At 43.0% G+C, this 15,388-nt stretch overlaps 1 protein-coding gene across 1 annotated transcript in view; it reads left to right on the top strand.

Moving 5' to 3' along the window:
- The window catches only part of RPGRIP1 (RPGR interacting protein 1), a 66,202-nt gene that overhangs the window by 43,430 nt on the left and 7,384 nt on the right, over positions 1–15,388 (top strand). The window contains 3 exon segments of the mRNA XM_003260765.3: positions 197–335; positions 5,074–5,174; positions 14,128–14,320. Coding sequence (XP_003260813.2) covers positions 197–335; positions 5,074–5,174; positions 14,128–14,320 — 433 coding nt within the window.

Below are 15,388 nucleotides of genomic sequence, written 5' to 3'. Positions count from 1 at the left end.
CAGAGGTTGCAGTGAGCCAAGATGGTGCCACTGCACTCTGGCCTGAGTGACAGGGGGAGACTCTGTCTCAAAAAATAATAATAAAAATTAAAAAAATAAAAAGAGCTAGTATTTAAAAAGAAGGCAGGAAGGAAGGAATGAAGAAAGAAAATGAAGATATTACCAGCTATGTAGTATTGTTGTTCTTATTCTGAAGCAGGTGAATTACACTGAGTGGAAGTTCTCAGAGACTAACAGCTCCATAGGTGATGGCTTTAAAAATCAGCACGAGGAAGAGGAAATTACATTATCCCATTCAGCACTGAAACAGAAGGAACCTCTACGTCCTGTAAATGGTATTGTCTTTTAAAATCTATTTTTTTTTCCTAGCACTTTGGGAGGCCGAGGTGGGCAGATCACGAGATCAGGCTTTCAAGAGCAGCCTGGCCAACATGGTGAAACCCGTCTCTACTAAAAATACAAAAATTAGCCGAGTGTGGTGGCATGTGCCTGTAATCCCAGCTACTTGGGAGGCTGAGGCAGGAGAATCACTTGAACCCAGGAGGAGGAGGTTGCAGTGAGCCGAGATCGCGCCACTGCACTCCTCCAGCCTGGGTGACAGAGCGAGACTCCATCTCAAAAAAAAGAAAAAAATATATATTTTTTTCTGTTTACTCATTTAATTGTTTTGCCAAGCTAGTTATTTACTTTCCCCCTTCATCTTAGAATGCTAAAGTTTTTATGGAAAATTAGTATGTAAGACTCGAGGTCCAGTTTTGTGTTACAAGTGTGATGGTTGGGTTAACCAAGGCTGGAATTCTTAAATAAGTAACTTCCCCAGTGTTTATAAAATGTTATTTTGCCCTAGGGTTTTTTTGTTTTGTTTTGTTTTGTTTTTGAGATGGAGTCTCATTCTGTCTCCCAGGCTGGAGTGCAATGGCACGACCTCAGCTCACTGCAGTCTCTGCCTCCCGGGTTCAAGCGATTCTCCTTGCCTCAGCCTCCTGAGTAGCTGGGATTACAGGTATGCGCCACCACGCCTGGCTAATTTTGTATTTTTAATAGAGATGGGGTTTCTCCATGTTGGTCAGGCTGGTCTGCAACTCCTAACCTTAGGTGATCCACCCACCTTGGCCTCCCAAATTGCTGGGATTACAGACGTTAAGCCACCGCACCCAACCTAGTTTTGATTTTCTCATTAAAACTGTTTGTCAGCTGGGTGCAGTGGCTCACACCTGTAATCCCAGCACTTTGGGAGGCATAGGCGGGATCACCTGAGGTCGGGAGTTTGAGACTAGCCTGGCCAACATGATGAAACCCCGTCTCTACTAAAAATACAAAAAATTAGCTGGGCGTGGTGGCATCTGCCTGTAATCCCAGCTACTGGGGAGGCTGAGGCAGGAGAATTGCTTAAACTCGGAAGGCAGAGGTTGCAGTGAGCTGAGATTACACCACTGTACTCCAGCCTGGGCAACAGAGCAAGACTCCGTCTCAATACAAAAACAAAAAACGGGACAGTGTTTGTCTTGATTATTGAGTTTTTGGCACCCCTTCAAATTTTATGCCTAAGGTCAGTGCCTCAAATGCTTTCCTCTAGTTCTGACAGTGGTCAGAATAGTGGTTACTCCTAGGAGAAGGGGAAGAGGGTTATCAGGAAAGGATACCCTTTGAGCATCTGGAGTGCTACCAGTGTTCCATTTCTTGGCTGAATGGTGATAGAGATGTTCATTTTACAACAATTTAATAAGTTGAACATTTATATTTCAAGGGCTTTTTCCATGTGCTTGAAAAATTTAATAATGAGAGGAAAAATATAAAGGTAGATATGGAAATATTGTGAAAAGGGAGTCTCTACTACTTAAAAAAGCTTTTTTTCTAAATCTCTAGAAGCATTTCATATATTATCATATACATATTTCATATACATATCATATATATTTCATATATATCATATATACATTTCATATATATCTGATATATATTTCATATATATATCTGATATATATTTCATATATATCAGATATATATTTCATATATATCAGATATATATTTCATATATATCAGATATATATTTCATATATATCATATATTTCATATATATCATATATATGTCATATATATCATATATATGTCATATATATCATATATATGTCATATATATCATATATATGTCATATATATCATATATATGTCATATATATCATATATATGTCATATATATGATATATATGTCATATATATGATATATATGTCATATATATGATATATATTTCATATATATGATATATATTTCATATATATGATATATATTTCATATATATGATATATATTTCATATATATGATATATATTTCATATATATGAAATATATATATAAAAATTTTTTTTTTGAGATGAAGTCTGTCTCTGCTGTCGCCCAGGCTGGAGTGCAGTGGCACAATCTCGGCTCACTGCAATCTCTGCCTCCCAGGTTCAAGTGATTCTCCTGCCTCAGCCTCCAGAGTAGCTGGGACTACAGGTGTGCCCCACTATGCCCGGCTAATATTTATATTTTTAGTAGAGACTGGGTTTCATCATGTTGTCCAGGCTGGTCTCAAACTCTTGACCTCAAGTGATCCACCTGCCTCAGCCTCCCAAAGTGCTGGGATTACAGGTGTGAGCCACCACACCTGGCCTAAAAGTATAATTTTTAAGCTTTCGAATGTATTTGGCATAACTTAAATGGGAAGAGCTAAAAGCATAATTTTTATTCTTTTGAATGTATTTGGCATAACTTCTTAAATGGGAAAAGCATAAATGATTTTTCTCATGAGAAGGATAATTTTTCTATTGATTGTGTAATCCGATTTTTCCATCAAAGTTTACTCAATGTAAGGAAGGTTAACAAGAATAACCAAGCCCAAAATTTCCCAGAGCCAAATTTACATGACTGGCAAGAAATCCTGGTTATAAGAGAACAATTCCATTCTTATGATTTGCAGACAATGGAATATTATTTAGTCATTAAATAGTAGAATAAATAGTAACACTGTATCTAGATAGCTTCAGTGTATTCAGACCTGAATGCTGGGTTCCAGTTATCTCCAGACTCCCAATTTACATTTCTTCAGGCATTTGATTGAGTATAATCTATATCCACTAGCTTTTCCTCCTTGCAGAATGTGAAATATGGGACCAGAAGGTAATCTAAATCTCATGTACTATATGGTCATCTATTTATAGTCATAAATAATAAAAGAAGACTATTTCTGTGGAAGCCTAATTGTTAGTTATTGTTTTAATATCGCTGTTCTCCATGAATTTCAAAAGATCAAGACTGGCCAGGCGCGGTGGCTTACACCTGTAATCCCAGCAGTTGGGGAGGCAGAGGCGGGCAGATCACCTGAGGTCAGGAGTTTGAGACTAGCCTGGCCAACATGGTGAAACCCCACCTCTACTAAAAATGCAAAAATTAGCCAGGTGTGGTGGTGGGTGCCGGTAACCCCATCTACCTGGAAAGCTGAGGCAGGAGAATCGCTTGAACCTGGGAGGCAGAAGTTGCAGTGAGCCGAGACCATGCCACTGCACTCCAGCCTGGGCAACAGAGCAATGCTCCATTTCAAAACAAAAAAACACAAAAAAACTCAAAACCACCAGTTAGTACTCGCAAGAAGCTAAAATCTGCCTGGTTTCAGATGTCTGAGTGGAGCTATCAGAGGCAGGATGCTGTAGTTGTTGAAAAAGAAGCTTATTAATCTTTTAGACAAAGGTCTAAGGGTATTAGGTAAAGGCCATCAAGAAATGAAAAGGGCCTGATTTTAAGGCCATTTCCACATATGTAGACAAAGCCTTGTGTCCTTTAGCAGCCTTTGCTTTTGCTGCCCCTCAGACCTTTTCCCTTTGAGACCTCAGTGAAACAGACAACCCAAGATTTGAAATTTTACAGAAGAGGCACAGCTTGCCATCCAGTTATCTAATGCTGTGTAATAATCTACTCCAAAACTTAATGACTTAAAACAATTATCATTTCTTTGGCTCACTACTCTGCATGTTAGGCAGGTCTCATGAAGAAGGCTCATTTCTCCTCTCTCAATGTGGCATTAGATGGGGTAGCTCAGCTCGGGGGCTGATGGGTTCAACTTGCAAGATAGCTCACCCTACTAGCTGATGAGGTGGTCCTGGCTGTCAGTGGTTGCTTGGGCTTCCTCACAGATTGGTAGCTGAGTTCCAAGACAGCAAGGTACAAGTCTATGGCATTTTCGTGTTCTGGCTTTAGAAGTCACGTAGCATCACTCCTACCATACTCTTTCAGTTGAGACAGTCCAAAAGATCCACCTTAGTTGAAGGGGAGGGGACAAAGACCGCACCACTCAATAGGAGCAGTGTCAAGGTCAGTCGCATTGTAAGGAGAGCATGTGGGATGGGAGAGACCATTTGAGGCCATCTTTTTTTTTTTAAAACAGAGTCTCTTGTCACCCAGGCTGGAGTGCGGTGGCTCGATCTCGGCTCACTGCAACCTCTGCCTCCCGGATTCAAGCAACTCTTCTGCCTCAGCCTCCTGAGTGGCTAGGACCACAGGAGTGCACCACCAAGCCAGGCTAATTTTGCATTTTTAGTAGAGATGGGGCTTCACCATGTTGGCCAGGCTGGTCTAAAACTCCTGACCTCAGGTGATCCACCCGCCTTGAACTCCAAAAGTTCTGGGATTATAGGCATGAGCCACCATGCCCAGCCAGAGAGGCCATCTTTGGAAAATACAGTCTGCCCCACCCAATTGCACAGCTTTACCTCAAGCTTGGCCATTTTCTTCAGCCCCCACAAAAGGCCTTCCTTTCTTCCTCCCCTACTCTCACCCTTCCTTCCTGTCATCCTTCCTTTCTTCCTTTCTGTTTTCCTTCTTTCCCTTTCTTTTTTTGAGAAGTGAATCCTGTATGTTTGGCAAGCTTCTGAATAAGTGTACCTTTGAAAAAGAGGGTTCGATTCTTAGTAAGTGAAGGCAAAATCTAGACACTCGGAACTGGTGACCAGACAGTGGATTGGAGATGTGTGTGCTGGGTCTTTTCTTGGGCTAGAGTGCTTTGAAACAGTTCTATAACTGCAACCTCTTCTCTAGCAGATAAAGAATCCTCTGAACAAGGTTCTGAAGTCAGTGAAGCACAAACTACAGACAGTGATGATGTCATAGTGCCACCCATGTCTCAGAAATATCCTAAGGCAGTAAGTACACTGGAGTAATCATTGCATACGAGATAAGACTATAAATAATGGCAGTGGCCAGGCATGGGGGCTCACGCCTGTAATCCCAGCAACTTGGGAGGCCGAGGCAGGCAGATCACCTAAGGTCGGGAGTTTGAGACCAGCCTGACCAACACGGAGAAACCCCATCTCTACTAAAAATACCAAAAAAATTAGCCAGGCGTGGTGGAGCGTCCTTGTAATCCCAGCTACTCAGGAGGCTGAGGCAGGAGAATTGCTTGAACCTGGGAGGCAGAGGTTGTGGTGAGCCAAGATTGCACCATTGCACTTCAGCCTGGGCAACAAGAGCAAAACTCTGTCTCAAAAAAAAAAATAATGACAGTGTGCTTAGTGGCCACACAAGTGAAGGGCAATCCAGTTTTAATGAAGCTAATGGAAAATGCAAGTTGTTTAGTTAAATTTATGTTTCATGTGAATGAAGGTCGGCTGGTACAGTCGGATAAAAGGATCATTTTCTTGAGATAGTGTAAATGATGACTTGCTTCAATACTTCTCTCCTATCTGGATCCTTTGCCTCTTCTTATTCCCATATCCTCCATTGTGTCCTGTAATCATGCCCAGCCTGAATGGTACCCCTGCCTTTAAGTGCATCTAAGGAGAACGGGTTTGCTTTGGGAGATGGAGTCTGGAAGAGAGGACAGGATTCTTCATGGGAGGGCTCATGGAGATCATTCCATTTCTGCTGTTTTTTACTCAACCTGTAATTATCTATTAAACAGTTCAGCCTCAAAGCTCTTTCAGAACTAATTTAAGAGACACACATCAAAAAAAGAAAAAAAAGAAAAAAGCCAGGTGCGGTGGCTCACACCTGTAATCCCAGCGCTTTGGGAGGCCAAGACGGGTGGATCACGAGGTCAGGAGATCAAGACCATCCTGGCTAACACGGTGAAACCCTGTCTCTACTAAAAATACAAAAAGATTAGCCAGGCGTGGTGGTGGGCTACTCAGGAGGCTGAGGCAGGAGAATGGCGTGAACCCAGGAGGCGGAGCTTGCACTCCAGCCTGGGTGACAGAGTAAGACTCTGTCTCAAAAAAAAAAAAAAGAAAAAAAAACCAGACACACATATATTAATAAATATCCACACATGTATTCAGTAATCATTGTGTTCTAACCTTGTGGGTTACACATGAGGTAGAAAACAATTACTCTTAAGCCACTGCTGCCTGGCACATTTGTAGGTCCTCAGTTAATATTTGTTGAGTGAGTGACTGAATAAAAGATTCAGAGCGAATTGATGATTATGAACTTCATTAGAAACATTAAATAAGAATGTAGGATGACCTAAAACCAAGGAGGTAGATTGTGTAATATAAAGTCTGTTGTAAGAAATCAACATGGTTGCTTTTGTAGAGGTTGGAAAACTCTTCCTTGAAAGCTGGAACTTGTGCTGAAGAATTGCAGGAAAATGAAGGATATTGGAGTGAGGAGAAACAACTCAAAGTCGGTAGACTTAAACACTGAATATAACACGCAGTTCAATTTCAGCTGAGGTGTGGTGGTTCACACTTGTAATCCCAGCACTTTGGGAGACTGAGGCAGGCAGATTGCTTGAGGCCAGGAATTCAAGACCAGCCTGAGCAACATAGCAAGACAACTGTTTCTACATAAAATTTAAAAACTAGCTAGGCGTGGTGGCTCACATCTGTAGTCCTAAGTATTTGGGAGGCTGAGGTGAGAGGATTGCTTGAGCCTGAGAGTTTGAGGCTGCAGTGAGCCATAATCTTGCCACTGCACTCTAGCATAGGTGACATAAAGAGACCCTGTCTCAAAAACAACAGCAACGACAAAACCAGTTGTTTCTCTTTGTCTGAACTTTTATCTATCATATCTTTTTTTAGATATTATGTAGTTAATATACTGACAAGTGTTTGTAAGACAGATTGGAGCCACAAAATGTTGGAATTAGATAACAGATATTACCAAGGTAAAGAAGATTAAATGATGTGTACAGGATTATTGAGTTAGTGAAAGAGCTGAAACTCCAGTTGAGGTTTTTAAACTGCGCCACCTCTCAAGTAACCAAAAAAGCAGCCAGCTGATCAGCAAACTCATCTTGAACTGTAACAAGCCAGCCAGATTCCATTAAAAACATTACCTAAATTAAAGGCTCCTAAGTAAGACATCCTTTTAGAAAACTGCCTTGTGTGCCCCAAAGTGTTACTTGAGAAATTAAATATGAAAAAGGAACCTATCTAAGCAAAAAATTAGTATTATCAAGTTAAACTTACAACACGGGCACATATATATTAAATTATTGTTGTATTCCAAAATGTCTAGGCGTGAAAGGTAGAGGGGATTGAAAGCTCAGAGTCAGAACTTGAGTTCTGTCCTCCTCTGCCTGGGTCAGCTGGGATAAATGGAAATGCAGAAGAGTGTAATGTTTAAGAGCATGGAGATTTGGTTGAGACAGTGATTTAGATCCCAGCTCTGCTACTTACTAGATATACAGCTTTGAGAGAGTTTTTTAACCTCTATTAGGCCTCGTCTCCTTATCTGTAAAATGGTGGTATTAAGTATACCCATCTGATAGTGATGTGGCAAGATTAAAATAAGGGTTTATTTTATTTATTTATTTATTTATTTATTTATTTATTTATTTATTTATTTTTTTGAGACGGAGTCTCGCTCTGTCGCCCAGGCTGGAGTGCAGTGGCGCAATCTCGGCTCACTGCAAGCTCCGCCTCCCGGGTTCACGCCGTTCTCCCTCCTCAGCCTCCCGAGTATCTGGGACTACAGCCGCCCACTACCACGCCCGGCTAATTTTTTGTATTTTTAGTAGAGACGGGGTTTCACCGTTTTAGCCAGGATGGTCTCGATCTCCTGACCTCATGATCTCCTGACCTCGATCTCCTGACCTCGGCCTCCCAAAGTGCTGGGATTACAGGTGTGAGCCACCGCGCCTGGCCCAAAATAAGGGTTTGATACAGTGCCTGAGACAAATGAAGCCCTAAATGATAGTGATGAGTGTGATGATAATAGTAGTCTCATTTCTCTGACCTATTGGAGTTCTCAATGTTAAGCCTTTTTTTTTTTTTTTTTTTTTTTGAGATAGAGTCTTGCTCTGTCGCCCAGGCTGGAGTGCGTGCAGTGGCGCAATCTCGGTTTACTGCAACCTCTACCTCCCAGGTTCAAGAGATTCTCCTGCCTCAGGCTCCCGAGTAGCTGGGACCACAGGTGTGTGTCACCACGACCAGCTAATTTTTGTATTTTTAGTAGAGATGGAGTTTCACTACGTTGGCCAGGCTAGTCTCAAACTCCTGACCTCAGGTGATCCACCCACCTCAGCCTCCCAAAGTGCTGGAATTTACAGGTATGAGCCACTGTGCCCGGCTAGGTTAAGCTTTTTTTTTTTTTTTTTTTTTTTAGAGTCTCGCTCTGTCACCCAGGCTGGAGTGCAGTGGCACTATCTTGGCTCACTGCAACCTCCGCCTACCGGGTTCAAGCAACTCTCCTGCCTCAGCTTCCCAAGTAGCTGGGACTACAGACACACGCTGTCGCGTCCAGCTAATTTTTTTGTTTGTTTTGAGACCTAGTCTCGCTCCGTCGCCCAGGCTAGAGTGCAGTGGTGCAATATCGGCTCACTGCAACCTCCGCCTCCCGGGTTCAAGCGATTCTCCTGTCTCACCCTCCCGAGTAGCTGAGACTACAGGCGCATGCCACCATGCCTGGCTAATTTTTTGTATTTTTAGTAGAGACAGGGTTTCACCGTGTTAGCCAGGATGGTCTCAATCTCCTGACATCGTGATCTGCCCACCTCGGCCTCCCAAAGTGCCGGGATTACAGGCGTGAGCCACAGCGCCTGGCCTCCCTCTTCTTAACAGTTACTAGTGAGGAGGGAGCAATCATTTTCATTTGCTCTACGGCCTCAGATTACTGTTTCTTTAGCAATAGCAAATATTGAGAACCTCAAAATTTTTTTCTCTAATAGTGTTAATTTCAGGTGTCAGGGATTTCCTGACCCTTATGTATGCCAGGTAGTAAGTTTTAGCAGCCCTGCCCCCCAGCCAAATTAGGTGGCACATCTGAGCTAATAAGCCAAAGGGTGTTATCTGGCACTAATCCTTGCAGAGTTTCTGCCAGCAAGTTCAAATGAGTTGATATATATTTCAATGGTTAATATTACTAATTGCATACTTTTTTTGCTGTTCAGTCCCAATAAAATTACATAATGGAATTAGCTCATGTAAAGAAAGGATTCTGAATCCAACAAAAATATATTAGATTTAACCATATATTGTCATACTCATAGATAAAAAATGGTTGACAATTGTCAGTTCTGTATAGTTCAACCTAATATGAATGAATAAAACATCTGTGTATACTTGGATCAAATTTTAATCTTATTCATCCTCGCATTTCACCATTGTTACCAGAATAAACTTGATGTAGTCTGCATGAATATGGACTTCTGATTATTGTCCCAGGATTATTAGCAAGTTTAAAAAATTTGCCGGGTGTGGTGGCTCATGCCTGTAATCCCAGCACTTTGGGAGGCCGAGGTGGGAGGATCACCTGAGGTCAGGAGTTCGAGACAAGCCTGGCCAACGTGGTGAAACCCTGTCTACAAAAATACAAAAATTAGCCGGGCATGATGGCGGGTGCCTGTAATCCCAGCAACATGGGAGGTTGAGGCAGGAGAATCGCTTGAGCCCAGAAGGTGGAGGTTGCCGTGAGCCAAGATCACACCGCTGCACTCCAGCCTGGGTGACAGAGCAAGACTCTATCTCAAAAAAATTGTTTTTTTTTTTTTAACTAGCCAGGTGTGTTGGCTCACGCCTGTAATCCTAGCACTTTGGGAGGCCGAGGTGGGCGGATCACGAGGTCAGGAGATCGAGTCCATCCTGGCCAACATGGTGAAACCCCGATCTCTACTAAAAATACAAAAATTAGCTGGGCGTGGTGGTGCGTGGTTGTAATCCTGGCTACTCGAAAGGTGGAGAAAGGAGAATCATTTGAACCAGGGAGACGGAGGTTGCAGTGAGCCAAGATGGCGCCCCTGCACTCCAGCCTGGCGACAGAACGAAAGTTGGTCTCAAAAAGAAAAAAAAGAAAAATAATTTTAGATGTACAGGAAGGTGCTATGTAATGTTTATTTAGTTTTACTCTTTTTTTTTCTTTTTTGGTAATGTTATGAAACATGTATTTTTCAATCAATAATGTTTTGGGGTTCTATCCATGTCGATATATTTAGCTTTCTATAGTTCTTTTGTCTTAACTGCTGATCGATATTGCATTAAAGTAATACATGACCTTTCGTTTGACAGAACTCTAATGGGTAATGATTGAGATTTCATACTGTGTGCCAAGTGCTTGATATTCATGACTCTCTCGGGCTTCACAGCAGTCTTATGAGTTATTCTGTCCTTCCAGTAATTATGAAGTGCCTGTTTTAATAACTGCTGGGCTCTGTGGGCACAAAATGGTGGATAAGACAGACTTGGTCTCTTCTCTCTTGAATCTTACATACTACTGAGGGAAAATATGTACATCAGTGAGCAAATAAGTACAGCAGATAGCTCTGAGATTCTAAGTACTATGAAGGAAATAAATAGGGCGATATAATAGCAATGGGAGGGGTTGAACTAGGATAGGTGTTAAGGAAAGATTTCTCTGAGGAGGGGACGTTTGAACTGAAATCTGAAGAATGAGAAGGGAAGAGCTGCCCATGTACTGGGTAGACTGTACTCATCTCAGGCAAAGGAATTGGTAAGTGTAAAGGCCCTGAGGTAGGAAAGAGTTTGATTTACCTGAGGAGTGGGAAATCAAAAGAAAATAAAAGTTTCTCTTGCTCACATGTATATTATTATCCCCCCACCCCCTTTCAAAGGAGGACAGCGAAGTCTAGGGAGAAGGGCTTGCTCAAGGTAATATTTAATACAGTTTTACTGAGTGTATACTGTGTGCCAAGCATTGTGCCAGGCACTAGATACTCGGTATAGACTTTAATGGGGCCGGGCGCAAGGGCTCACGCCTGTAGTCCCAACACTTTGGGAGGCCGAGGTCGGCGGATCACTTGAGGCCAGGAGTTCGAGACCAGCCTGGGCAACATGGTGAAACCCCGTCTCTACTGAAAATACAAAAATTAGTCGGGCATGGTGGCACATGCCTGTAGTCCCAGCTACTCAGGAGGCTGGGGCAGGAGAATCACTTGAACCTGGGAGGCGGAGGTTGCAGTGAGCCGAGATCGCACCATTGCACTCCAGCCTGGGTGACAGTGCCAGACTCCATCGCTAAATAAATAAATACAGATTCCCAGGAGCCACTCTAGACAGTCTGATATAACACAGAGGATTTTATACATTTTTTATAGCAATCACTATGAGAAATACATTTCTGCAGTATCCAATACTTTTATAAAAGAACAAAGTTTCAAGAAACCGGGCTTACTATTAACATTTGCCATGCATTCGCCTATTCCACTATATACTGTCTTATCCTGTCTATCCTATCCTATTGTTTCTTTTTTAAAAAGCTAGTGAAACCCACTAATATGACCCATCAAAGTGTCAAAAAAACCAGATTTTTGAAAACACTGTATAGTCAATAGTTTTCTTGATGTGTGGGAGAATTGGATGTTGCGGGAGGGTTATTAAGAGAAAAATGTCAAATATTGTTTTTTTGTTTGTTTGTTTTTTGAGACCCAGTCTCACTCTGTTGCCCAGGCTGGAGTGCAGTGGCACTGCAACCTCCGCCTCCTAGGTTCAAGCGATTCTCACGTCAGCCTCCCAAGTAGCTGGGACTACAGGCATGAGCCTCCCTGCCTGGCTAATTTTTGTATTTTTAGTAGAGATGGGGTTTCACCATGTTGGCCAGGCTGGTTTTGAACTCCTGACCTCAGGTGATCTGCCCACCTCGGCCTCCCAAAGTGCTGGCATTACAGGTGTGAGCCACTGCGCCCCGCCAAATATCTTCATTTTTAAGAAGCACCCCAGATGATTCTGATGCAGAATCACTGAGAGATCTTGCCTGCTGAATTTCTTAGGGGCAGGCACAGGAGCTCCACTTGCTTTCTAAGAGAAGAAAAGACGGGGTAAGAGCCGGTATTTGGAGAAGTAAGGGCATTGGCCTGGCCAGCTAGCGAAAAGAAGCATACAGGAGGGCACTCACAGATGGAGGCGAGAGAGCTATGGCTGGTAGGGAACCATCCTGGATTGACTCATTACTGGTGTCACGATACTGACATGCCTGCCACACTGTGGAAGGAGGAGACTTCTGTTGGCCTTGGTGTACTTCTGGAAACCTCCTCCTGGTATCCCTGATGCCAACATGGACACAGGCACAATCAAAAGAAAGGACAGGGTGATGACAGCGACTCTGAAGTGGGATTGAAAATATTGGAGTTCCTGGCCGGGCGGGGTGGCTCAAGCCTGTAATCCCAGCACTTTGGGAGACCGAGGCAGGCGGATCACAAGGTCAGGAGATCGAGACCATCCTGGCTAACAAGGTGAAACCCCGTCTCTACTAAAAATACAAAAATTAGCTGGGCGTGGTGGTGGGTGCCTGTAGTCCCAGCTACTCGGGAGGCTGAGGCAGGAGAATGGCGTGAACCCCGGAGGCGGAGCTTGCAGTGAGCCGAGATCGCGCCACTGCACTCCAGCCTGGGCGACGGAGGGAGACACTGTCTCAAAAAAAAAAAAAAAAAGATTGGAGTTCCTGTGGGAGGGCAGGGCGGTCTGGTGGCCTCCTCAGTGGCATGCACTTGGGTGGGCACGGGAAGCCCTGGGCAGCTGTTTGCTATAGTGGCTGAAGCAGCTACTGAATCTCCAGTATCAGTCAGGAGGTCTTTTAGGTCCTAACCTCAGGAAAATACTAGCTTATTTTTCATTAAGAAAGTTGTGGCCAGTTGCAGTGGCTCATGCCTCTAATCTCAGCCACTTTGGGAGGCCGAGGTGGACAGATTACTTGAGTCAAGGAGTTCTAGACCATCTTGGGCAACATAGCAAGACCATATCTCTATTAAAAAAATATAAATAATTGTCCCCATGTGGTGGTGTACCTGTAGTCCTAGCTACTTGAGTGGCTAAGGTGGGAAGACTGCTTGAGCTCAGGATGTCAAAGCTGCAGTGAGCCATGATCACACAACTGCCCTCCAGCCTGGGCAACAAAGCAAGACTCTGTCTCTGGCCGGGCGCAGTGGCTTCCGCTTGTAATCCCAGCACTTTGGGAGGCAGAGGCAGGCGGATCATGAGGTCAGGAGATCGAGACCACGGTGAAACCCTGTCTCTACTAAAAATACAAAAAATTAGCCGGGCGTGGTGGTGGGTGCCTGTAGTCCCAGCTACTCGGAGAGGCTGAGGCAGGAGAATGGCGTGAACCTGGGAGGCGGAGCTTGCAGTGAGCTGAGATTGCACCACTGCACTCCAGCCTGGGCGACAGAGTGAGACTCCACCTCAAAAAAAAAAAAAAAAAAAAAAAAAAAAAGACTCTGTCTCAAAAAAAAAAAGTTGAAAAATAGCTGTTTAGAAATTTGTTTATTTGTATATAATCATCAGGTACAAGCACAATTTTGCTGCATTGATATATTCCACTGTGGTGAAGCCTGGAGCAACACACATTGTTCCCACCAAGCAACCTCCCATCATCCACCCTCCCCACCCCTCCGAATCAGACATTTTTTTTATTCTTTCTATATGTGTAGATGACCAAGAAAGGCTGGCCTGGAGAAATGATCTACTGGACTGTGAGAGAGAAGAGCTGGGTTCTGTTTATAAATTTCCTATCGATTAACTATGGCAATTAAGTCAAGTTGTCTTTTGATGCCAGTTTTACCTATAAAAGGATTCTCAGGGAATAATATAGTGATTATGCCTGTGGTTGATTTCTAGAGAGTACCGTAATGTGTTAATTGGATGGCGTATAAGCACTTGGAGCCTCACTAACCTTTAGGAACTAAATAAACATTTTCCTTATCAGGATTCAGAGAAGATGTGCATTGAAATTGTCTCCCTGGCCTTCTACCCAGAGGCAGAAGTAATGTCTGATGAGAACATAAAACAGGTGTACGTGGAGTACAAATTCTACGACCTACCCTTGTGGGAGACAGAGACTCCAGTGTCCCTAAGGAAGCCTAGGGCAGGAGAAGAAATCCACTTTCACTTTAGCAAAGGTGAGGCATCCTGTGTGGTTACTGGGGTGAGGAAGTCTGATGAACATTGAGACTGAGGGTCAGAATTACTCTGGATTTTTGTGGGGTGAATCCAGCCATTTCACTTTATTATTTTATTGTTCAAAGTATTGTGTGCATATGGTTTAAAAACATCAAATGGGGCTAAACATTTTACACTAAGCAGTCCTTTGTTCCACCTCTTCACAAATCACTTCCCCTGTTCCCACCCTTCCTCAATCCACCACTTTCCACATTTCAGCTATATTTATTTTTACTTTTTGAGGTGGAGTCTCGCTCTGTTGCCCAGGCTAGAACGCAGTGGTGTGATCTTGGCTCACTGCCACCTCTGACTCCCAGATTCAAGGGATTCATGTGCCTCAGCCTCCCAAGTAGCTGGGATTGCAGGTGTGCGCCACCATGCCTGGCTAGTTCTTTGTATTTTTAGTAGAGGCGGGGTTTCACCGTTTTGGCCAGGCTGGTCTCAAACTCCTGCGCTCAAGTGATCTGCCTGCCTTGGCCTCCCAAAGTGCTGGGATTATAGGCGTGAGCCACCAAGCCCATCCTATCTCAGCCATTTCTTCTGTTATTTACCTGCCTCATATTTCTGAGTATTGATTTGATTTTTGTTCTTCTTCCTCTTCCTGTTTTTTTTTTTTTTTTTTTTTTTGGAGATGGAGTCTGAACATGTTGCTCAGGCTGGTTTCAAACTCCCGGACTCAAATGATTCTCCTGCCTTAGACTTCCTATCTTGGACCTTAAAAGTTAGCTTTTTTGTACTACACTCATGTCCCTTTCCTTCCCATTATAATTGTATCATAATTTTTATTTTAATCCATTTAAATTGGTTCTGTTATTATGGATATGTAAATATTAATTCTTGTAGAACCAAGTAGTATGCAATGATTATATTTCTTTTCACGTATTTTTTGCAGCAATTTTTCATTTGCCTTATTTTCATTATACATATTGTAATTATTTTCATGTCCTTCAACAGCCTTCCCAAATTTTAAAATAATCAAACCTGTTGAATTATCTACTCATCCATTTTGTTCCTGAAGACCTCTCTCT

This window comes from Nomascus leucogenys, chromosome 22a (assembly GCF_006542625.1).
Source record: "Nomascus leucogenys isolate Asia chromosome 22a, Asia_NLE_v1, whole genome shotgun sequence".
Taxonomy (NCBI): Eukaryota; Metazoa; Chordata; class Mammalia; order Primates; family Hylobatidae; genus Nomascus; species Nomascus leucogenys.
Note: the sequence above shows the minus strand (reverse complement) of the source record. Positions and strands in the feature narration are given on the sequence as shown.